The sequence below is a fragment of the Choloepus didactylus genome, chromosome 5 (genome assembly GCF_015220235.1).
Source record: "Choloepus didactylus isolate mChoDid1 chromosome 5, mChoDid1.pri, whole genome shotgun sequence".
NCBI classification, from domain to species: domain Eukaryota; kingdom Metazoa; phylum Chordata; class Mammalia; order Pilosa; family Megalonychidae; genus Choloepus; species Choloepus didactylus.
Genome location: NC_051311.1, coordinates 8,079,873 through 8,101,131, shown reverse-complemented (window position 1 = coordinate 8,101,131; position 21,259 = coordinate 8,079,873). Strand labels below are relative to the sequence as shown.

At 44.4% G+C, this 21,259-nt stretch overlaps 1 protein-coding gene across 12 annotated transcripts in view; it reads right to left on the bottom strand.

Annotated features, from left to right (window-relative positions):
- KIAA1217 (KIAA1217 ortholog) overlaps positions 1-21,259 on the bottom strand; it is a 767,824-nt gene that overhangs the window by 97,552 nt on the left and 649,013 nt on the right. For all 12 annotated transcript variants that reach the window (XM_037837853.1, XM_037837856.1, XM_037837854.1 and 9 more), the window contains 2 exons: positions 7,998-8,196; positions 4,304-4,397 (listed from right to left, as the gene is read on the bottom strand). In XM_037837853.1, the coding sequence (XP_037693781.1) occupies positions 4,304-4,397; positions 7,998-8,196 (293 nt within the window). The remainder of the gene's footprint in view (positions 1-4,303; positions 4,398-7,997; positions 8,197-21,259) is intronic.

Genomic DNA, 21,259 nt, shown 5'->3' with positions numbered 1-21,259 from the left:
CACCAGTCCCCTTTGAGAGCCACTGTAATGAAATATCTCATCTTTGAGTTGTACATCTGGGAATCAAAAGCCCTGCGAGGACTTATACAATTTTTTTCAAAAGGGCCTGTTTCAGCTCAGTCCTTTGGGAGCTGATTATCAATGCTATTCTGTAACCTAAAGATGCAAACATCAAGCAATTAAAGAGGATTGGCACCCCCCAGATAGCACCAGGAGTGGGCTCAGCTCCAGCAGAGAACCACACGTCACGCTAGACAGATGCATGTCAGAAACTCTCGGCCACCAGATGCATGTTTTCCCACCAAGCCCACACGACGTGCAAACTTGAAGGCCGATGGTGTCAGAGTGAATGCATTTCATCTAACACACTTCCTGAGTTCCACCAAGACCATCATAAAATCCCCCAGCAGACTGGCTGTTTCAGAGGGGGTCTCACATGTTATTTTCTTTCAAAGGCAAGATGTTAACACCAATGTTTCAGGAAGTTCTGGGGTGGCTGTGTGATGCTTCTCCCAGTCTCCCTGCTTATGAGCCACACGTGGGCAGCTGGGAGGTCTGGCGGGCTGGTGCACAATGACGTCAGGTGCAGGGCTGCAGCAACCGACTCACGCAAGGAGTTAAGAGTCAAATTCCTTCCTGGCCACACTCACATCACAAACACACGGCAGGACGGAGCGTCCCAATCCCACCGTGCAGCCTGGCGTGGCCTCCCCCAGGGAAGCTTGCTCTGCTCCCCATCTCTGTTGACAGGCCGTGCAGTGGAGCTGCAGACCTCAACAAGTCTTCCTTCCTTCCACAGCAACGGAGGCCCCTTCGGAGTGGAAGGGAGGGGATTCCAATCCCAGAGCCAAAAGGTCTTCTAGAGTCTGGAATCTGTGAGGAGGGGCCAAGTTACAAACCACAGGAAGATCTGGTGGAGTGGCAGGCAGGGACACCTTCCCCTGTGACCATAACTACACCGAGTTGGTTTTTCAACCATGAAACCATTTCATCCATGTCCCATGTCAGAGGAGTCTTCGTTGGAACATGATGGTAGAGGTGTGGAACACCAGTTGGTTATCTCACAAAAATCGGGGATCTGGGGTGGGCTGTGGAGACTCAGGAAGTGGTCCCCAGGGTCTCCTCTAAAAGTAGAAACAGAAGAACTGGACTGAAACCTGCAGCTAAAGCTCTGAATTCCATAGGCTTTGTCCGTATGGTTAATATTTGGCTCTCGAGGTGCCCACAGCCACTCCATACACGGGCAGCCCACCTGCTTAAGAGTTGAAACAGGTGCCCTGGCCGCCACAAATGAGATCTTCAGAGGGGACTTGGGGCTCTCGGGACTCCGAGCACCAGGAGCTCCAGTTCTGGGTTTGGACACATCCGGAAGTGCAGAGCACCCTGGGGCCAAGGCTCTGAACACCATTGCCAACGAGAGGATAACAAAATGATACCAGGCACAGGGGGCCGTGACATTTAGTACCCTCTTCATTATTGCCTGACAACACCTGTCTTCACGGGGTGCTGGTTTGCATTTCAAGTATAACTGGCTGAAAATAAACTTCAAGACCCTAGACTTTCTGAAGAAGGAACACAGCCTTCATTTGAAACCACGCAGCTTCTGACACACAAAAGCGGCAGCTGTGTACGCAGTCCTCTCCCTCTAGAAACCCAGCCCCTGATTTCACAATGTCGCCACGCATGTTGCTGCGTGAAATCACGTGTAAATTCTTCCAGCACTTTCAAGTGGTCCTGCTGGACGTCCGGTCCTAAACGCACGTGCTGTGTGTGGTGGAACCTGTGGATATGCTACGTTACCCAGCACAGGATGGAACGAGGGTTGCTAATCAACCAACCTAAAATAGACGATTGTCCTGGATTACCTGGGCAGGCCCACGATAACCACACGGGTCCTTAAAGCGGACGAGGGCATGGAAGGGGTCACACAGTGAATATCCCGGTTCTTAGGAAATGGCCACGGCAGGATAAATTGTCCAAGGAGCATGACGTACACAATCTACCCTCAAGTGTTCAGAAAATGGACTGAGAAATACACAGACAGACAGATAATTAGATAGACAGAAAATGTGGCAAAAAGTTAAAATGGGTGGCTCTGGGTGTCTTGTGGAGTAGGGCTATGCTGGAGTTTTCTGTCAGGGTTTGAATTATTTTTGCAACTTCCCTGTAAGTTTTAATGTGTTTCAAAACAAACAGTTAAAAAAAATAAAAAAAAATAAAAAAAAAAAAGGAAAAAAGTGGAAGAGGGAGGCAGAAGGGAGAGTTAGAGATCTGACATGAAGCAGAGTCAGAGGGACCTGGGCTGCTGGTTTAGGATATGCGGGAAGGGGCCACAAGCCAAGGAATGCAGGCAGCTTCCAAAAGCTGGAAAAGTCACGGAAGTGGATTTTTCCCTAAAGCCCCCAGAAGGAACGCAGCCCTGCTGACACCCTGGTTTTAGCCCCCTGAGACCGTATTGCACCTCTGACCTCCAGAACTCCAAGTAGGAAATGTGACTGAAGCCATTAAGTTCGTGACAATTTGTCACACTGATGATGGGGAAGTAGCACTCCCTCTTGGGGAGCACAGACGGCCTCCCCTCCAGGGCCCTCAGCTCCAGGACAGAAAAGAGCCCTGGGTTTCTGTGACAATAAAACCTGCTTTTTTTTTCCCCCTAGTTAAACTCCAGTATCCAGCTGAATGCTAACCCAGAGGAAAGGTGATATAAAATGGTGCCGCATCCTAGGCCTCCCTATGGTTGTGCCTAAGAGCCTCCTCCCGAATGCCTCTTTTTTGCTCAGATGTGGCCCTCTCTCTCTAGCTAAGCCAACTTGAAAGGTGAAATCACTGCCCTCCTCCCCCCTACGTGGGATCAGACACCCAGGGGAGTGAATCTCCCTGGCAACGTGGAATATGACTCCCGCAGAGGAATGTAGACCCGGCATCGTGGGACAGAGAACATCTTCTTGACCAAAAGGGGGATGTGAAAGGAAATGAAATAAGCTTCAGTGGCAGAGAGATTCCAAAAGGAGCCGAGAGGTCACTCTGGTGGGCACTCTTACGCACACTTTAGACAACCCTTTTTAGGTTCTAAAGAATTGGGGTAGCTGGTAGTGGATACCTGAAACTATCAAACTACAACCCAGAACCCATGAATCTCGAAGACAGTTGTATAAAAATGTAGCTTATGAGGGGTGACAATGGGATTGGGAAAGCCATAAGGACCACACTCCACTTTGTCTAGTTTATGGATGGATGAGTAGAAAAATAGGGGAAGGAAACAAACAGACAAAGGTACCCAGTGTTCTTTTTTACTTCAATTGCGCTTTTTCACTCTAATTATTATTCTTGTTATTTTTGTGTGTGTGCTAATGAAGGTGTCAGGGATTGATTTAGGTGATGAATGTACAACTATGTAATGGTACTGTGAACAATCGAAAGTACGATTTGTTTTGTATGACTGTGTGGTATGTGAATATATCTCAATAAAATGAAGATTAAAAAAATAAAAAAAAGATTATTAAAAAAAAAAAAAATGGTGCCGCATCTTTTAAATTTGTTGGAGGTATAGCTGGAGAAGCTAATCTCCCCCCCCCCAATGCTGCCACAGTGGAACGAGACCCCATTGTTAGAAATGGAATCCTTTTCTAGTGGACTTGCCTTAACGTGATTTCCAAAATCTGCCTGTTCAATTTCTCTGTTCTTTCCCCTTCAAAACATCCTCGTGTGTTTTGGATGTTTAGATAATCTCCCGAGATTACTGAAAGCTAGAGAATTTTAGCTCCCAGATCATGCAGCTTTTTGTGCTGTGCTCCCAACACAGTTCTGAGATATTTAATACAGAAAAACTTGCCTGGAGTAGAAGGTGTCATTTAATTAGAACACCTGGGCTTGGAATAGTTAATGTGAGAACAGTAATGGATTCTCTCATGCAATTGTGCATAATTTTTTTTTTTTTGTTTGTTTGTTCATGTGCTTGTTTTGTTTTAATTGGGGAAAAACAGCAAGAGATCCTTGGAGTCAGTTAACAGTTACGGACTGGGGCTGAAGCACCCTTGTGGGTAAAGGTTTTGCACCCCCTTGGAATGAGGTCCTGACCCAACACCTGCTTAGAGAACATGGGGTGGGCTGTGCCCTCTTTCAACCTCTTTGCCCCAAAAGATGCCAAAATCTGAAAACCACAGCTCCATTTCTTGGAGGAGAACAAAGCACGAATCACCAGGCTGGACGAGGGAAAAATCTGTCCCAGGGCACCCTCATGTCAGGAGGGTGTGCAGAGAAAGGGACGGGACCCCCAAGTAAAATGACATCGGAACACACTCACCCTCACATCTCCGTTCACAGTTTTCGGCATGTGGTTGAACGCATGTGCGGGATCCTTGTTGTAGACTTTGAGAAGAGATCTGTCCTGAATGTTCCTGGAATCAAAAACATCGATAGCTAAGGCGGAGGAAAGTAGCCTGACCCTGGCCATCTCCTTCGCTGCCCCAAAGAATCAGGTAAAAGAAGTCAACAGACGATCCACCTCCGCCTGCAGTAAAGCAGCCGGAAAGTTCTTTTACCATAAAACAGACAAAAATAAAGAAGGAAAAAAAAGGACTTCAGCTTTTCTTTTCTTTTTCTGCTCCTCCACAGAAGAATAATATTCTCCACCCATAAAGATCGGGTAGCATGAACTTTTTTTTAAGATTCTGAACATGGAAATCCAACACTTTAAAAACAATGCGTTCAAAGAGATTTGGTTAATATTTAAATAGTTAATTGTTTACTTTGTCCAAGCACCTGGTGTTCGGCTTATCTAACGAATGCACACCGAAGAAAAATGATTTTTTTTTCTTTGAAGCATGTTCAGCAAGGAAAAGAAAACCTATCTGCATCCCAGAAAAAAAGAAAAGTTGCACCAAGATCAAAACTAGTATCTTTATAATGCCTGTTTAAAAATTCCATAGTGGACTGGAAAAAAAAAAAGTACTTTTCTAAGTACAAATTTGATCACTGGGGCTATGGGGTGTTTTGAAGGAATAGCAGCAAATAAACCCTTCGGCTTGCCGGTCTCTCCTGAGCCTGAGGATTAGAAGCCGAGAGTAACAGCACAGCCAAACCCAGAAGCCCCCGTCCTGCTTGGAGCCTGAGGGTATCCACGCACATCCTTCCATCTGCAGCTCACAGAGCCTCTGCCCTCTGGCTCTTTCCATCAGGAAAGCCTGGCAGGTGGCCACACGCCTTCCGCCAGGTGCAGCCATGCGCTTGGGGACTGATCTCAAAACCTGAGATTCTTGGGCTGTTTTTGTCTTAAACGAAGTGGCGGATGCCCGGTCCCTCTCCTTTACGTATCTGTCAGAACTTGCTTTGAAGCCAGGGCTAGTCCGAGCCTGCACTGTGGCTCCTGATTGCAAGTCACTCGTGAGGAGTCTGCTGGGGGTGGCGAGAGGCTTGGTCCCACGGGGGGCTGGGTCAGCCCGGCAGGCAGGGTCCACAGCAGGCAGATGTGTGGGGGCTCACGGAAGGGACGCCCCTCTTGGCTGGGGGGGAATGGCACCGGGTGGCAACGCAAAGAGACAGAAAGAAACCTTACTGATGTTTTACTGAAGCGTGCTGGGAATCTAAAGATATTTAAAATAAATGATGCTGGTTTATGATGAATTTAGAAACATGTTCACTCTACATGAACCAGCAGTAAAGGCCCAGATTGCATTTACCACAGTAACGCGTACAACACAGAACTCTGACCTGAAGGAAAATACGGAGAAGCCAACATGAGGATGAAAGAGCTAAACAGACGCTCACTTCAAAAATATGGATGACTACGAAATGAAATCCGTCTCTGGGTAATGAAGATTAAAGCCACTGTCTTCAGCTAAAACCTATTCAACATTTGGCATAAGGGGTGTTGCATAATTGAAGTATTGTGTGTAAAAGCAAAGAAATAAAGTAATTCCTTGGAGAGAATAAAAAGGTGACCATTTATCATAAAATTTATATTATCACCAAATAAAAACATTTTCTCCGCTTAAATATTTGAAAAAAAAATTTTTTAAATCAGGTTACAAGTGCTGCAGCTTAAATATCAAAAAAATGATTGTTTTTGCAAATTATGTTAAGAGTTATTCGTATTTCAAGGGGTCACCTTTTTCTCAAGTGCTGCTTTCACCTGTTTTATCAACTGAATTCCCATTCAGGGTAGATCATCTAAATCTGGGGGACTGGGGGACCTGTTCCTCATGTCCTCCTTCTCATTTCTATCTTTATAACCCTTCACGAGTCTACCAAAGAATGGGTAAAGGAAAGGCGAAGCAGTAAAACTCAAACAGTTTGACTTTGAGGCTTGTGGAAGCATCTAGAAAATGGTGGCTCATTTTAATATTAAAATCTTGCACCAGCTTCAAGACAGAGGGGTCCAATTGTTCATAATTAGTACCTCCTTAATCAAGAGTGACTCTGTTCAGTTTCCTGCTTATTTATTATTTCTGCAGCCCTCAGTTCCTCTAACTGCAAAACCCAGAAATATAAGATGATTGTTGTAAAAGAGCATGTCAGTGTAAAAACACTACATGGCATTACATTATTGCAAACACACTTTCTAAATATGACATAGTTATTTCATGGTATATTTATTTTTATGCTCTTTATATATATTTATAAAGTTTGTACTTTATAAATTTAAGATTTTTTTTGGTGACAGCTTGGTCAATAATTTATTTCACAAAACAAACCTGAATGCCCTGATACACATGAATATTTAAATATGTCTTTAAAAAGCACTAAGCTTGTGCAACAGATGTAGCACCTACATCCTAGGGCACGGGCCACAACTTAAAGGCCCCAAATTAGTCAGACATCATGGCACAAGTCTAAACATGTCATTTGTGGTCATTGTTAGATGCTGATCAGTTTATATTTACTTTGTACCAGAGGCATATTTTTTAAAAAATTGGTACCTGTTAATTCCATGTTGAAGAAACAGAGCAGCCTGCCAGTCCCACGAAAAGGGACCTGTAAATCCCCCACGCCCCCCACCCAGCATGCCCAAACGGTTGGAGGAGGGAACATTTCAAGGGAGTCTAAAGAGCCCTTGACCAAGAACATAGACAGCCACGTTTAGGGCTGGGGTTGGAAGCTAACTGTCTGTGTGATCTTGAAAAAGTCCCTGAATTGTTACGCATCTGACTTTCTGGTTCCTGAACATGAAAGGGCTGGGTTAGTCAATAAATAATCTTTTAAGTGCTAAATGTTTAGCGGCTGGACTAACAACTGCTTGTCTGTGCTATCTGAGTCCTGTTTCTCAGGTTGTTTTGCCGGGAGAGATCAAATGGGCCCCTTCTGCTCTGCACACACCAGCACTGCTGTCAATAAAGACACCTTTATTTCCTGGCCATCTGCAGTAGGAGGTATCCACTGTGCCTCTTTTTAGAGTCTGTTCTCCTGGGCCCTGGAGAAGGGACACCTGGCAAAAGAGAGCTTTGAGTAAAGGGACAACTATTTAAGAAATGAATGGAACATTAGAATGTCTCAGCCTTGTCTCCTGTGGATACTGACATAGAGGCCACTATTTTTGTTCTAACTTGTTAGGTTTGAGGACTATACCCAGCAGGGTCATCACCTGTAACTGCCCACAGGCTCGGTCTAGGGGGAAAGAGCAACTCGAAGTCTGTGGTGGTCCCTGGTGTTGCTCAAATCTTATGACCTTGTATTTAAGTCGTTCCTCCTTGCTGGGCCATTGTATCCCTAACTCTTAGATAAAACAGTGGGCTGGAACATTTCTAATGTTCTTTCCAGAAGTAACATTGAAATATCTATGTGGAAGAAGGCTGTCCTTGTCTTTGCAAAGTACACTTTGTAAATGAATTGCCCAAAACCAGATAGTGGATTCTCACATGGATGAGTGGGGTGAGCCTACAACCCGGGGTGACAACTGTGCTTTCTTCACTGGAAGGCTGAGAAAATCAGGACTTGGCACAAACTGTAGCAACGCTCAATGCAGTAGAGGGGACCAAAAGCAAAATGGCGAAACTCCTTACCTTACGTCGTTCAATTCATAATACACATTTCTGCTTTCGTCTTTGATGTAAATGGCGACACATGGCGACTCCAGCATCTTCATGGTGAGCTGCCGTGGAAAGGCACTTACGAAGAGAGCACGGATGGTGTCTGCACTAGTGACTTCATTTGGCATCCTGAGCTGCTTGGTTTCATCTCCATATTGAAGGTACAGAACCCCTGCAAGCCAAAGGAACGGAATGAGCAGGATTCACAGGAACTCAGCAGGGGCTGAACCACTTCCATCCTAGGTGCACGGAAATGTCCAGACAAGTTTGGAACCCATGTAACATGAGATCTCTGTTTGGAATTTCTAAGGAATGCACTATTTGGTTATAAGGACCAGTTTTTATTCTTTGGAGTCTAGACAGATGTTAAAGAGGCTAATTTTCAACTATTTAAAAATCCCCCAAATAAGAAACTAACCTCTGGTAGACTAAAGCAAAAGACAATACTCGAATTCCTTTGGAAGGAATTTTGCCCCTGTGTGGTGATTTTTCCGTATCTTTCATGAACTAGGAACTCAATCCTTACAGCAATGGATACACTCTCTAGCTTTAGTCCTTATAGTCCATTCACAACATGTTAAGTGGAAACACTAAAAATATTTCTGTGACTCTAATGCATATTTATTGAATGTTTATACCATATTAAACTATCTACAAGAAAAGATACCCTGATGTTTCGGAAATAAAAGAAGAGCATGGGCACAGGACTGTAGAATTGTAGAGTTCCAAGGGGTAGGTGGTCCCCAAGGAACAGTGACCTCTGGAACCCATGCCCCTGAGTGACCCCCTCCCACAGTGATGCTGGGCTTGTCCACGTGACTTGCTCTGTCAATGGGACACTAGCAAATGTGACGCAGACAGTCTGATAAATGCCTGCACTTTGGCACTTGTTCTGCAGGGAAGCTTAGCCGTGGGATGCTTGCCTGCAGGACCCAGCTTCTGAGTCGTCCTGTGGTGAGGCCACACAGAGCAGGACCACAGCCCCAGCCAACGGTCCCAGTAAAGCTCCCATTCTACGTCCAGGACCACTTGCCCATCGTGTGGGTTTCCCTATTGGAAGCAGATCCCCTGAGCCCAGAAGAGCTGCCCCAGCTGTTGCCACCTGGAACAGAAATCAGATGCCCCCTCCAAATTGCAGAATCACAAGCAAATCAATGAGGGCGGTTGCTTTAAATCAATATGCTTTGGGGTCTTGGTCATTCAGCAACAGATAAGTATAACAGAGTATCAAAGATTCTGACATTTAATTCCAATCCTACTTTTGTGACAATCTATGGGGGAGGGTCTACCATCATTGGGAAACCTTTGGCAGGAAAGACTCGAAAGAGAAGAGAATGGGACTACTGTTAACTGCGGCAGTTCGTGTGACAAATTTATCTCAAACTTTCTCCTGAAATCCTATTAAAATGACAACAAGGAGTAAAAAAGGCACAGATCCAAGAACTAGAAGAATGGGAGAGGGAACACAAGCAGACAAGAGAAAGCTGAAGCCTGAGCCTTCATGGCGAGAACGCAACACGAGCCAGGCTATGCAGGGACAGGGAGGCTCAGGAAATGGAGGCACCAGGTACTTCTGAAGTAGGAATGCAGATGTAGTTCAAGTTCATCCATCTGTCTGTCTGTCTGTCCATCGTCCATCCGTCTGTCCATCCATCCATCCATCCATCTCTCTCTCTATCCATGTACCTACCCACCTACCCTCCTATACAATGAGCAGCAAGACAGCCATATCTCTCCAACCACAGCCATGGCCAAGCAACTTTCCATTGCTTCCACAGTAGGAGGAAGAAGAGGTCGAGCAGACAGACCCTGGATTCCAGCTCACCGGGCAGGATGCTGGCAAAGGGGCTTTGCACCTCAGTCAGGAACCTGCAGGACCCCATCGAGGAAATCACACTGGCCTTTGAGAAGAGACTAACAGATTTTGGAGGATCTCCTCATGAAAATCCAGGCTCTGTCTGATCACCCCATACTGAGGAGCCCTACCTATGGATAGAAGCTTCCGGTTAGCCTGTCAGCGCCTCACTCATGCACTCATAGACTACCAAGGACAAATGGACATTTTATAAAACTGCTGACATGAGCGCAAGGACCAAAATAACAGAAAACAAAAACTCAGAAGACGAGACAGTCCAGGGAAAAGAGGAGCCTTTTTGATCAAGAAAAGCAGAAATTACAAATTCATTAGGAAGGGGAGAAAAAGCCAGATGAAATCTCTCAGAACATGGAGAAAAGAGACGAAGGAGAGAGAAAAAGGAGAGAATGAGAGAATTAGTTCACAGTATCCAGATACCATGGATGGGTTAAAAGAGACCTGGAAAAGAAGCAGCTTTCCAAAAAGTATTGTAAGAATCTCCCCTCCAACTGCAGGACATTACATTCAGGCTCATCACTGAGACATTTCAACTAACAGGGAATAAACAGAAGATCCTAAAGGAGGGAAAAACAACACACATTTGAAGGATCAGGAGTCACAAAGGTGTTAGCTTTCTCAACAGCTGCCCCAGAAAACAAAGGAAAATGGAGCAACGCCTTCAAAAATCTGAAGGGAAATATTTTTGAACTAGCCAACACCCATCCAGCCCATCAGTCAACAGGAGGGCTAGGACAAAAATATTTTCAGACATGCTGAAGCCCTGAAAAATGGCCTCCCATGCACTCCTTCTCAGGAAGCTAGTGGAGGATGCTTCACCAGGCACCAGAGCTTAAGTAGGAAAGATGAAGACGCTGGAGCTAGAGTCAAGGGCTCCGATATGGAGAGTGATCAAAGGGATTCCTGGGGGATGGTTCAGGAAGGTCTGCAACGACAGGATGCAGGGTCTCGAGAACCATCTCACATCAGATCGGAGAACAGAAAGCTTCAAGAGGGATATTGCCAAGAGAAAAATGCACCGGAGAGGGCGAGGTGGATAGCACGGAGCAGACTTTCAGTTCTGCCTGAGAGTTCGGAAGTAACACAAACATAGGTACACAGGAAAACACGAAATGAAAAAACTAAAGCAATGACTGAGTTTAATAAAAATATCAAAATGTTGTGCAAGGAAAGAACTTTAATCATACTATTCTATAGAGTTTAACTCAATAATATTTGCGTAGTCATAACACTGTTTTATTTAAGAGAATAGTGTGTAGTGGGGGTGCAAAAAGGGAAGTGTTTGTGAGGGGGCAGCAGAGAGAGGTAGGACAGTCAAATCTCCATCTTCCATAAAGGAAGCCAGTTGACGATGTCTAAAGCAGAAAAGCCAAGAAAAAACATTGTTAGCATATTATCCTAAAACCCAGAACAAACAGCTAAAAGAGCTGGAAGTAGTTTTTTCTTGGGGAGCAAAAATCAGGAGGGGCAAAGCTGGGATGCAGGACCACTGATTTTCATTAGAAGCTTAGTACTGCTTGGCTTTTTAAACTACAGAATGCATTATTTTGAAGAACAATTTCAAATATAATTCCAGTTAATTTAAATAATAATCATCTAAATTCCAAAGAGAAGAGGGAAGCCGTTATACACCTTAGAGACCCTCATTATACACCTTAGAGACCCTTCCCCATCAGTGCACTGCCCTTCCTGGCTACTTGTCACAGCTGTGGGTCTCCCGTCTGTGTCACTGGTAAGCATTTGGGTGGTTTCCAATTTTTTGACACCAAAACAACACTTGAATGAACATCCTTGGGTTCACGCATCTTTGCACGTGTGTGGCAGTGTTTGTGTAGGAGGGATTCCCAGCTGTGGAAATGCTGGGACGAGCAAGCACATTCGAAACCACGACCCCTGGAATCTACCTGCTCTGCCCAGTAACCATTTGTTGCTACCAGTGGGCGTGGAGGGTGTCCTTCTCCCACCACCTTGCCAGTCCTAGGTACAATCAGAGACTTTTGAATTATTTTAATTAAAAAATAAAGAAGATATGCAATCCACCCGGCACGTTCCACCACACTCCCACGCCAGCCACCATGCCGGCCTGCTCGTGCCTCCCCCACGTGCTTGGCACCCCTGCCCTCCTCCTGGGACGGCCTTTTCCTAATCTTCCTACCGCTAATTCCCACGATCTTCAGGTCTTCATTGAAGTCAGCTTCTCGGTGAGGCCCTCCCCGGCCACCTTATCTAAAATTTCATACCCTCCTGTTTGCTTTAGTTTTGTTCCTTAGCAATATTCACTATACAATAATAATGCAATACAATTCCAAATGATATGATATGATACAATATAATCTATATTCTAATTTTCGATCTTGTTATGGTCACTCTTGTACCCTTTGGGAGGTCAGGGCTTTTTAAAAAAATGTCTCCTACTGCTTTTGTCGTCACTGGTGTACCCTGAGTACTGTACCAGGGCCAGTTTCTCTGTAAATATCTGTTGAATGTATAAATGAATTATTTATTAGTCACCAAGAAGGAATGCCCCACCCTGGGCCCCGGGTGAGCTGTAAGAGCTTTTGCTACACAGTCAGCGGCCGCTCACCTCGTCCATGGTTTGTGTGCTCTTTAGCAGCACCTTGGGATGTGACCGTTGGCTTGACTGAAGGAGCCCTTTGCACCCGGCATAAGCACCCCATATCCCTTGTGCACCCTTCACAGCTTGACCCTCAGCTTCTCCAGGGAGCTGCTTTTCCAGAACATCCCTGCAGTCATGGCTTACTCAGAGTGCACAGAAAACCTCACGGGCCTGGCCAGTCATGGAGACGACCACCTCTGGCCCCAGCGTGGCTTGCTGATCCTCCCCTGGGATGGCTGAGGCCACGTCAAGGCCCAGAGCCACTGTGCGATCTGGGCCATAGCCGGGCCTGGGCGAGGCCACAGTGGACGGGCACTTACATCTCAGTCCGGTCAATTACCACTGCCTTGCTGCCCCGAAGGGCCTGGGCTCACTCTCTCCTCTGCCCCCTCTATGGTATCGGGGCTTGAAACAGAACTGTGGGCTCTGGGGTGAAGGAACCCAAACCACCAGGCCCTAAACTGCTGCTGCAGCTGCCAGGAGGGCACACAGTCAGTCACGGAGGATGGAAACCGAGGGAAGGATGGAAAGACGCCGTTACAGAGGAAAGCAGTCTGTCTGCACTCGGTGCCGATCGCTTTCCCGATTCAGGAACAGGTTGAGAAACGCTTAAGTCACGAGAACACTGTAACAGACGAAGGCATGTCACCAACACGGTGAGGCACCAAGACTAACACAGTTCCTGAGGTTCAGCTCACGTTCCCTGGTGTGGAGCCGGAGCACCCCTGACGGGATGTCTGGCGGATGAAAAAGGGGGGGGCTAGGGTGATGCGATCATAGAATGCCCATTCTGTGTCGGCAACTAGGCCCATGTGCGCCATTAATCACCCCCAAATTCCCTGGAAGGTCACTATCTGTGCCCCGTCTCAGAGCAAAGGAAACGGAACTCCGAAAGTCCAAGGAACTTGCCAAAATGGGACAGCGAGGAGATGCCTTAGCCAGGATTTCTGTCCGACTCCGTGAATCTGCAGAGCCCATGGCCTCTCCTGGAGGCAGAGTGCCTCTGACCTTCCGCATCTCACCCGACGGTCTCCTCCAACCCCCTCCCAGGGCGGCCTTGGCTAGCGTCACACGCGGCCTGACCATCTCCTGAAGACGCCGAGGCAGGATGAGGCGAGCACAGCGTGAGGAGAAGGCCGTGAAAGCAGCAACAGTGGGTTGGGAGGAACCCTGCAGTTCCCAGAACCCCTCGGAGAAGCCAGTCACGCTGGAGAGTTCTTCTACCTCAGTGGCTCTGCGCAGTCAATGTGGATTTCAACCAAGAATTCTTCATCACACTTTACAAAGAGGAAAGCACATTGGTCAGATCAGAATTGGGCTGCACATCTTTGCAATCTTTTGACTCTTAGAATCAGTTGCAGAATGCAGGACGGTTGTAAGACTTTCTTTGTCTTCATATGATATTTGAGACTTTTCATGGTGTGACTCCGACTCCCACACTTGCCTTACTATCCACATCCATCCGCCAACCCTAGGACACCACAACCACCTTGGACATCTCACTGCTCTGGGAACTCGCTTCACCTGTCACGGGGCTGCTGGGTCATGGACTTGGAACAACCTTCACACCACTTCTTTGCCCAACATAAACGTTATCTCCTCTGAGCAATCTTCCCAGCCACTCCTCCATCCCTTTTCCATGAAACACTGACGAATTAATTAGTCTAACATTGCACGTTGTAGAAATTGCTACTGGCTTTTAATTCTGCATCATGGTTGGTTGTATACATGTCAGCTTCTCTCATCAGATGGTCATATATAGCAGAAGGTTTGGCAGGTAGATGATCAAATCTTTTTTAGTCAGAATGAATTAAATTCCCTCTGTAAATTGACCAAGTTAGTATGATGCATGATTGCCTTCTGGAATAGTAAAACAATTTCCCCTCAGGGGCATTGTCTGAGGGCAAGTGATGTTGACAATTACAAAAGGTGTAAGTTCCTTATCTTCTCCGAATCCAATGTAAGATTCTACCAATCAATATTTGCATTACCTGTGGCAAACGGCTAATGTTTTAAGTATATAAGGAGCTTTTATAAGGCTTTTTGATCAAAAACTAAGTTTTCAAATTAACTAATAATAAAATTATTAAAATTAAAATAATAAGGTAGATTTTCACACCGTTCAAATTGGCAAAAATTTTTACAATGAAATAAAGAGTGCTGACAAGGGTTGGGAAAATAGGTACTGCTTGGGGAAAAGTAAATCAATAACACTTTTCTGAGGGGCTATTTGTTAATATGTATCAAAAGCCCCAAAATATACACATGGTTTCAGCCAGTAGTTCTACAGATACGCATTTCTTTACAAAGACTTATCAACCACGCCATTCAATATAACATCATTCATAAGAGCAATGTCAAGAAAGAACTGTCTAACAAGGGGAGAGACAATAAATTAACTCATATCTATTCATTGGAACACTATACTCTTATTAAAAATAATTTTAAAAGAATGTAGAGATGAGGGAAATTTCATGTTTTGTTAGGTGACAAAGCATATTCCTAATAGAAAGGAACCAGATTTGCAAAAATCAATCAATCAATTATAGGCATGGGACTTGACAGCAGAAATAGATCCAGGTTTTCTGGAGCCTGAAGCTTATTCAGTTTCGAGGGGCCTCTTTAAGAAAAAGAATATAAGCTTAGGAACATAAAACTAGGTGTGAAAGGGAAATACCTAGTCAAGGGGCTTGACCTTGGCCTCCTTACGTCCCTGGTATGTCTGCCTGTTTGATGAACGCATTGTGATGTGAAGAGTGTTCGGCTTTGGGTGGCAAGTTCATGGGTGATCATTTTATCTTCTTCATGATTTTCTCTATTTTCCTAATTTTCTAAGACAAGTATGCTTTGATTTGAAAAAATTTAAAGATAATCCTGACACATCTAGAAAGACTGGCCAGTTTGGGATCTTAGTTATTGGGTAATTTTTTTAAGCCAGAAGAGATGGGTCAGAAAAGGCTGCTCATATAAAAACCTCCAGGGGAACTGGTAGACCTTGAATTGGTGTCTGGAATGGGGAAAGCATGGGGATTCAACATAAGCACAAGGTTCCAGTGTTGTAAACAGAGGCAAATATCCTTGGGAGATTATTTACGAGCTCTTATAAAAAATTATAAGGACCTTAGGGGGGAGATGTAGAAATGGCTTCATTCATGCACTGACCAGCCCCTTATCACATGCCAGGAACTGGGTCAATGGTGAACAAGAGGCTCAACCCCCTTCCTCTTGGAGGTGGTTCCGGGTCACCCTCTGTGTTCTACACCCCACAGTGGTTCCACAAGTGACACTATCCTTGTGACGTTAGCCATCGGTACCTAACACCAGCAGGCATTTGTTTCCATCACAGCAGCAGGTGAAGAGGGGCTGTGCATGGTCCTTGGAAAGCCCCAGCATGCCCTCTGCTGTCAGTGACTTCCTCATGCTGCCAAGTCCCTTCCCATGGAGGAGCTTTTCAAGCAGGTGACAGACAGAACAATGACTGTTGCCTTGGGGGAAGGAGAAGGATAACAGAAGATGTATTCTCCCAGAAGGGCTGGAGGCTCTTTGTTTTTGGAGTAACTTTACTCTTAGATGTCACTGCTTTTCTCTTGAGTTAGGGGAACACCAAATTTTTGCTGCAGTATCCAAAAAGGATGATATCAGACATTTGACTTTCCTTATTTCACTCAGGGACCAATTACAACAATTTAAGTCTTTGTTAAGTCATTCAAGTAATTCACCGTCTATTAATTATAATTGTGAAACTACGGAGAGCTTCTGGAGAGTCTCCAAAAGTGAGTCTTTAAAAACCACTGAAGGCTTTTTCAGAATCTGCAGGGATGAGGTATAAACCCTGAAAAGAAACCAGCACTTGTCCTATGATATTGATTTGTGTTTTTGCATTTCAAGTTAAGTTTAAAGTGAGGGCTTTGTGTCTGTTGAAGTGGGGGTGGATGAAAATAAGTTTTAAAACTGCTGGAGGCAGAGGCGGGGCAAGATGGCAGACTGGTGAGCTGTATGTTTTAGTTACTCCTCCAGGAAAGTGGGTAGAAAGCCAGGAACTGCGTGGACTGGACACCACAGAGCAGTCTGTCTTTGGGCATACTTCATACAACACTCATGAAAACGTGGAACTGCTGAGATCAGCGAAATCTGTAAGTTTTTGCGGCCAGGGGACCCGCGCCCCTCCCTGCCAGGCTCAGTCCCGGGGGAGGAGGGGCTGTCAGCTCCAGGAAGGAGAAGGGAGAATTGCAGTGGCTGCTCTTACCGGAAACTCATTCTACTGATTCAAACTCCAACCATAGATAGACTGAGGCCAGACACCAGAGACTCTGAGAGCAGCCAGCCCAGCAGAGAGGAGACAGGCATGGAAAAAAAACAACACGAAAAGCTCCAAAATAGAGGCAGAGGATTTTTGGAGTTCTGGTGAACGCAGAAGGGGGAAGGGTGGAGATCAGGCCTTGAGGCGCATATGCAAATCCCGAAGCAGGGCTGATCTCTCTGCCCTGGGCACTTTTCCTTAATGGCCCTGGTTGCTTTGTCTATTAGCATTTCAATAACCCATTAGATCTCTGAGGAGGGCCGTTTTTTTTTGTTGTTGTTGTTTTTTTTGTTTTTTTTTTTTTTTTTAAATCCTTTTTGCTTTTTCTAAAACAATTACTCTAAGAAGCTCAATACAGAAAGCTTCAAAGAATTGAAATTTGGGCAAGTCAAGTCAAGAGCAGAACTAAGAGAGCTCTGAGACAAAAGGCAATAATCCAGTGGCTGAGAAAATTCACTAAACAACACAACTTCCCAAGAAAAGGGGGGTGTCCGCTCACAGCCACCATCCTGGTGGACAGGAAACACTCCTGCCCATCGCCAGCCCCATAGCCCAGAGCTGCCCCAGACAACCCAGTGTGACGGAAGTGCTTCAAATAACAGGCACACACCACAAAACTGGGCGTGGACATTAGCCTTCCCTGCAACCTCAGCTGAATGTCCCAGAGCTGGGAAGGGGGAGCAGTGTGAATTAACAGAGCCCCATTCAGCCATCATTTGAGCAGACTGGGAGCCTCCCAACACAGCCCAGCAGCCCAGAACTGCCCTGGGGGGACGGCACTCACCTGCGACATAGCACAGTCATCCCTCAACAGAGGACCCGGGGTGCACAGCCTGGAAGAGGGGCCCACTTGCAAGTCTCAGGAGCCATACGCCAATACCAAAGACTTGTGGGTCAGTGGCAGAGACAAACTGTGGCAGGACTGAACTGAAGGATTAGACTATTGCAGTAGCTTTAAAACTCTAGGATCATCAGGGAGATTTGATTGTTAGGGCCACCCCCCCTCCCCGACTGCCCAGAAACACGCCCCACATACAGGGCAGGCAACACCAACTACACACGCAAGCTTGGGACACCAATTGGGCCCCACAAGACTCACTCCCCCACTCACCAAAAAGGCTAAGCAGGGGAGATCTGGCTTGTGGAGAACAGGTGTCTCGTGGACGCCACCTGCTGGTTAGTTAGAGAAAGTGTACTCCACGAAGCTGTAGATCTGATAAATTAGAGATAAGAACTTCAACTGGTCTACAAACCCTAAAAGAACCCTATCAAGGTCAGCAAATGCCACGAGGCCAAAAACAACAGAAAATTATAAAGCATATGAAAAAACCAGACGATATGGATAACCCAAGCCCAAGCACCCAAATCAAAAGACCAGAAGAGACACACCTAGAGCAGCTACTCAAAGAACTAAAGATGAACAATGAGACCCTAGTACGGGATATGAAGGAAATCAAGAAGACCCTAGAAGAGCATAAAGAAGACATTGCAAGACTAAATAAAAAAATGGATGATCTTATGGAAATTAAAGAAACTGTTGACCAAATTAAAAAGATTCTGGACACTCATAGTACAAGACTAGAGGAAGTTGAACAACGAATCAGTGACCTGGAAGATGACAGAATGGAAAATGAAAACATAAAAGAAAGAATGGGGAAAAAAATTGAAAAACTCGAAATGGACCTCAGGGATATGATAGATAATATGAAACGTCCGAATATAAGACTCATTGGTGTCCCAGAAGGGGAAGAAAAGGGTAAAGGTCTAGGAAGAGTATTCAAAGAAATTGTTGGGGAAAACTTCCCAAATCTTCTAAACAACATAAATACACAAATCATAAATGCTCAGCGAACTCCAAATAGAATAAATCCAAAAAAACCCACTCCGAGACATATACTGATCACACTGTCAAACATAGAAGAGAAGGAGCAAGTTCTGAAAGCAGCAAGAGAAAAGCAATTCACCACATACAAAGGAAACAGCATAAGACTAAGTAGTGACTACTCAGCAGCCACCATGGAGGCGAGAAGGCAGTGGCACGATATATTTAAAATTCTGAGTGAGAGGAATTTCCAGCCAAGAATACTTTATCCAGCAAAGCTCTCCTTCAAATTTGAGGGAGAGCTTAAATTTTTCACAGACAAAGAAATGCTGAGAGAATTTGCTAACAAGAGACCTGCCCTACTGGAGATACTAAAGGGAGCCCTACAGACAGAGAAACATAGACAGGACAGAGAGACTTGGAGAAAGGTTCAGTACTAAAGAGATTCGGTATGGGTACAATAAAGGATATTAATAGACAGAGGGAAAAATATGGCAAACATAATCCAAAGGATAAGATGGCCGATTCAAGAAATGCCTTCACGGTTTTAACGTTGAATGTAAATGGATTAAACTCCCCAATTAAAAGATATAGATTCGCAGAATGGATCAAAAAAAATGAACCATCAATATGTTGCATACAAGAGACTCATCTTAGACACAGGGACACAAAGAAACTGAAAGTGAAAGGATGGAAAAAAATATTTCATGCAAGCTACAGCCAAAAGAAAGCAGGTGTAGCAATATTAATCTCAGATAAAATAGACTTCAAATGCAGGGATGTTTTGAGAGACAAAGAAGGCCACTACATACTAATAAAAGGGGCAATTCAGCAAGAAGAAATAACAATCGTAAATGTCTATGCACCCAATCAAGGTGCCACAAAATACATGAGAGAAACATTGGCAAAACTAAAGGAAGCAATTGATGTTTCCACAATAATTGTGGGAGACTTCAACACATCACTCTCTCCTATAGATAGATCAACCAGACAGAAGACCAATAAGGAAATTGAAAACCTAAACAATCTGATAAATGAATTAGATTTAACAGACATCTACAGGACATTACATCCCAAATCACCAGGATACACATACTTTTCTAGTGCTCACGGAACTTTCTCCAGAATAGATCATATGCTGGGACATAAAACAAGCCTCAATAAATTTAAAAAGATTGAAATTATTCAAAGCACATTCTCTGACCACAATGGAATACAATTAGAAGTCAATAACCATCAGAGACTTAGAAAATTCACAAATACCTGGAGGTTAAACAACACACTCCTAAACAATCAGTGGGTTAAAGAAGAAATAGCAAGAGAAATTGCTAAATATATAGAGACGAATGAAAATGAGAACACAACATACCAAAACCTATGGGATGCAGCAAAAGCAGTGCTAAGGGGGAAATTTATAGCACTAAACGCATATATTAAAAAGGAAGAAAGAGCCAAAATCAAAGAACTAATGGATCAACTGAAGAAGCTAGAAAATGAACAGCAAACCAATCCTAAACCAAGTAGAAGAAAAGAAATAACAAGGATTAAAGCAGAAATAAATGACATAGAGAACAAAAAAACAATAGAAAGGATAAATATCACCAAAAGTTGGTTCTTTGAGAAGATCAACAAGATTGACAAGCCCCTAGCTAGACTGACAAAATCAAAAAGAGAGAAGACCCATATAAACAAAATAATGAATGAAAAAGGTGACATAACTGCAGATCCTGAAGAAATTAAAAAAATTATAAGAGGATATTATGAACAACTGTATGGCAACAAACTGGATAATGTAGAAGAAATGGACAATTTCCTGGAAACATATGAACAACCTAGACTGACCAGAGAAGAAATAGAAGACCTCAACCAACCCATCACAAGCAAAGAGATCCAATCAGTCATCAAAAATCTTCCCACAAATAAATGCCCAGGGCCAGATGGCTTCACAGGGGAATTCTACCAAACTTTCCAGAAAGAACTGACACCAATCTTACTCAAACTCTTTCAAAACATTGAAAAAAATGGAACACTACCTAATTCATTTTATGAAGCTAACATCAATCTAATACCAAAACCAGGCAAAGATGCTACAAAAAAGGAAAACTACCGGCCAATCTCCCTAATGAATATAGATGCAAAAATCCTCAACAAAATACTTGCAAATCGAATCCAAAGACACATTAAAAAAATCATACACCATGACCAAGTGGGGTTCATTCCAGGCATGCAAGGATGGTTCAACATAAGAAAAACAATCAATGTATTACAACACATTAAAAACTCGAAAGGGAAAAATCAATTGATCATCTCAATAGATGCTGAAAAAGCATTTGACAAAATCCAACATCCCTTTTTGATAAAAACACTTCAAAAGGTAGGAATTGAAGGAAACTTCCTCAACATGATAAAGAGCATATATGAAAAACCCACAGCCAGCATAGTACTCAATGGTGAGAGACTGAAAGCCTTCCCTCTAAGATCAGGAACAAGACAAGGATGCCCGCTGTCACCACTGTTATTCAACATTGTGCTGGAAGTGCTAGCCAGGGCAATCCGGCAAGACAAAGAAATAAAAGGCATCCAAATTGGAAAAGAAGAAGTAAAACTGTCATTGTTTGCAGAT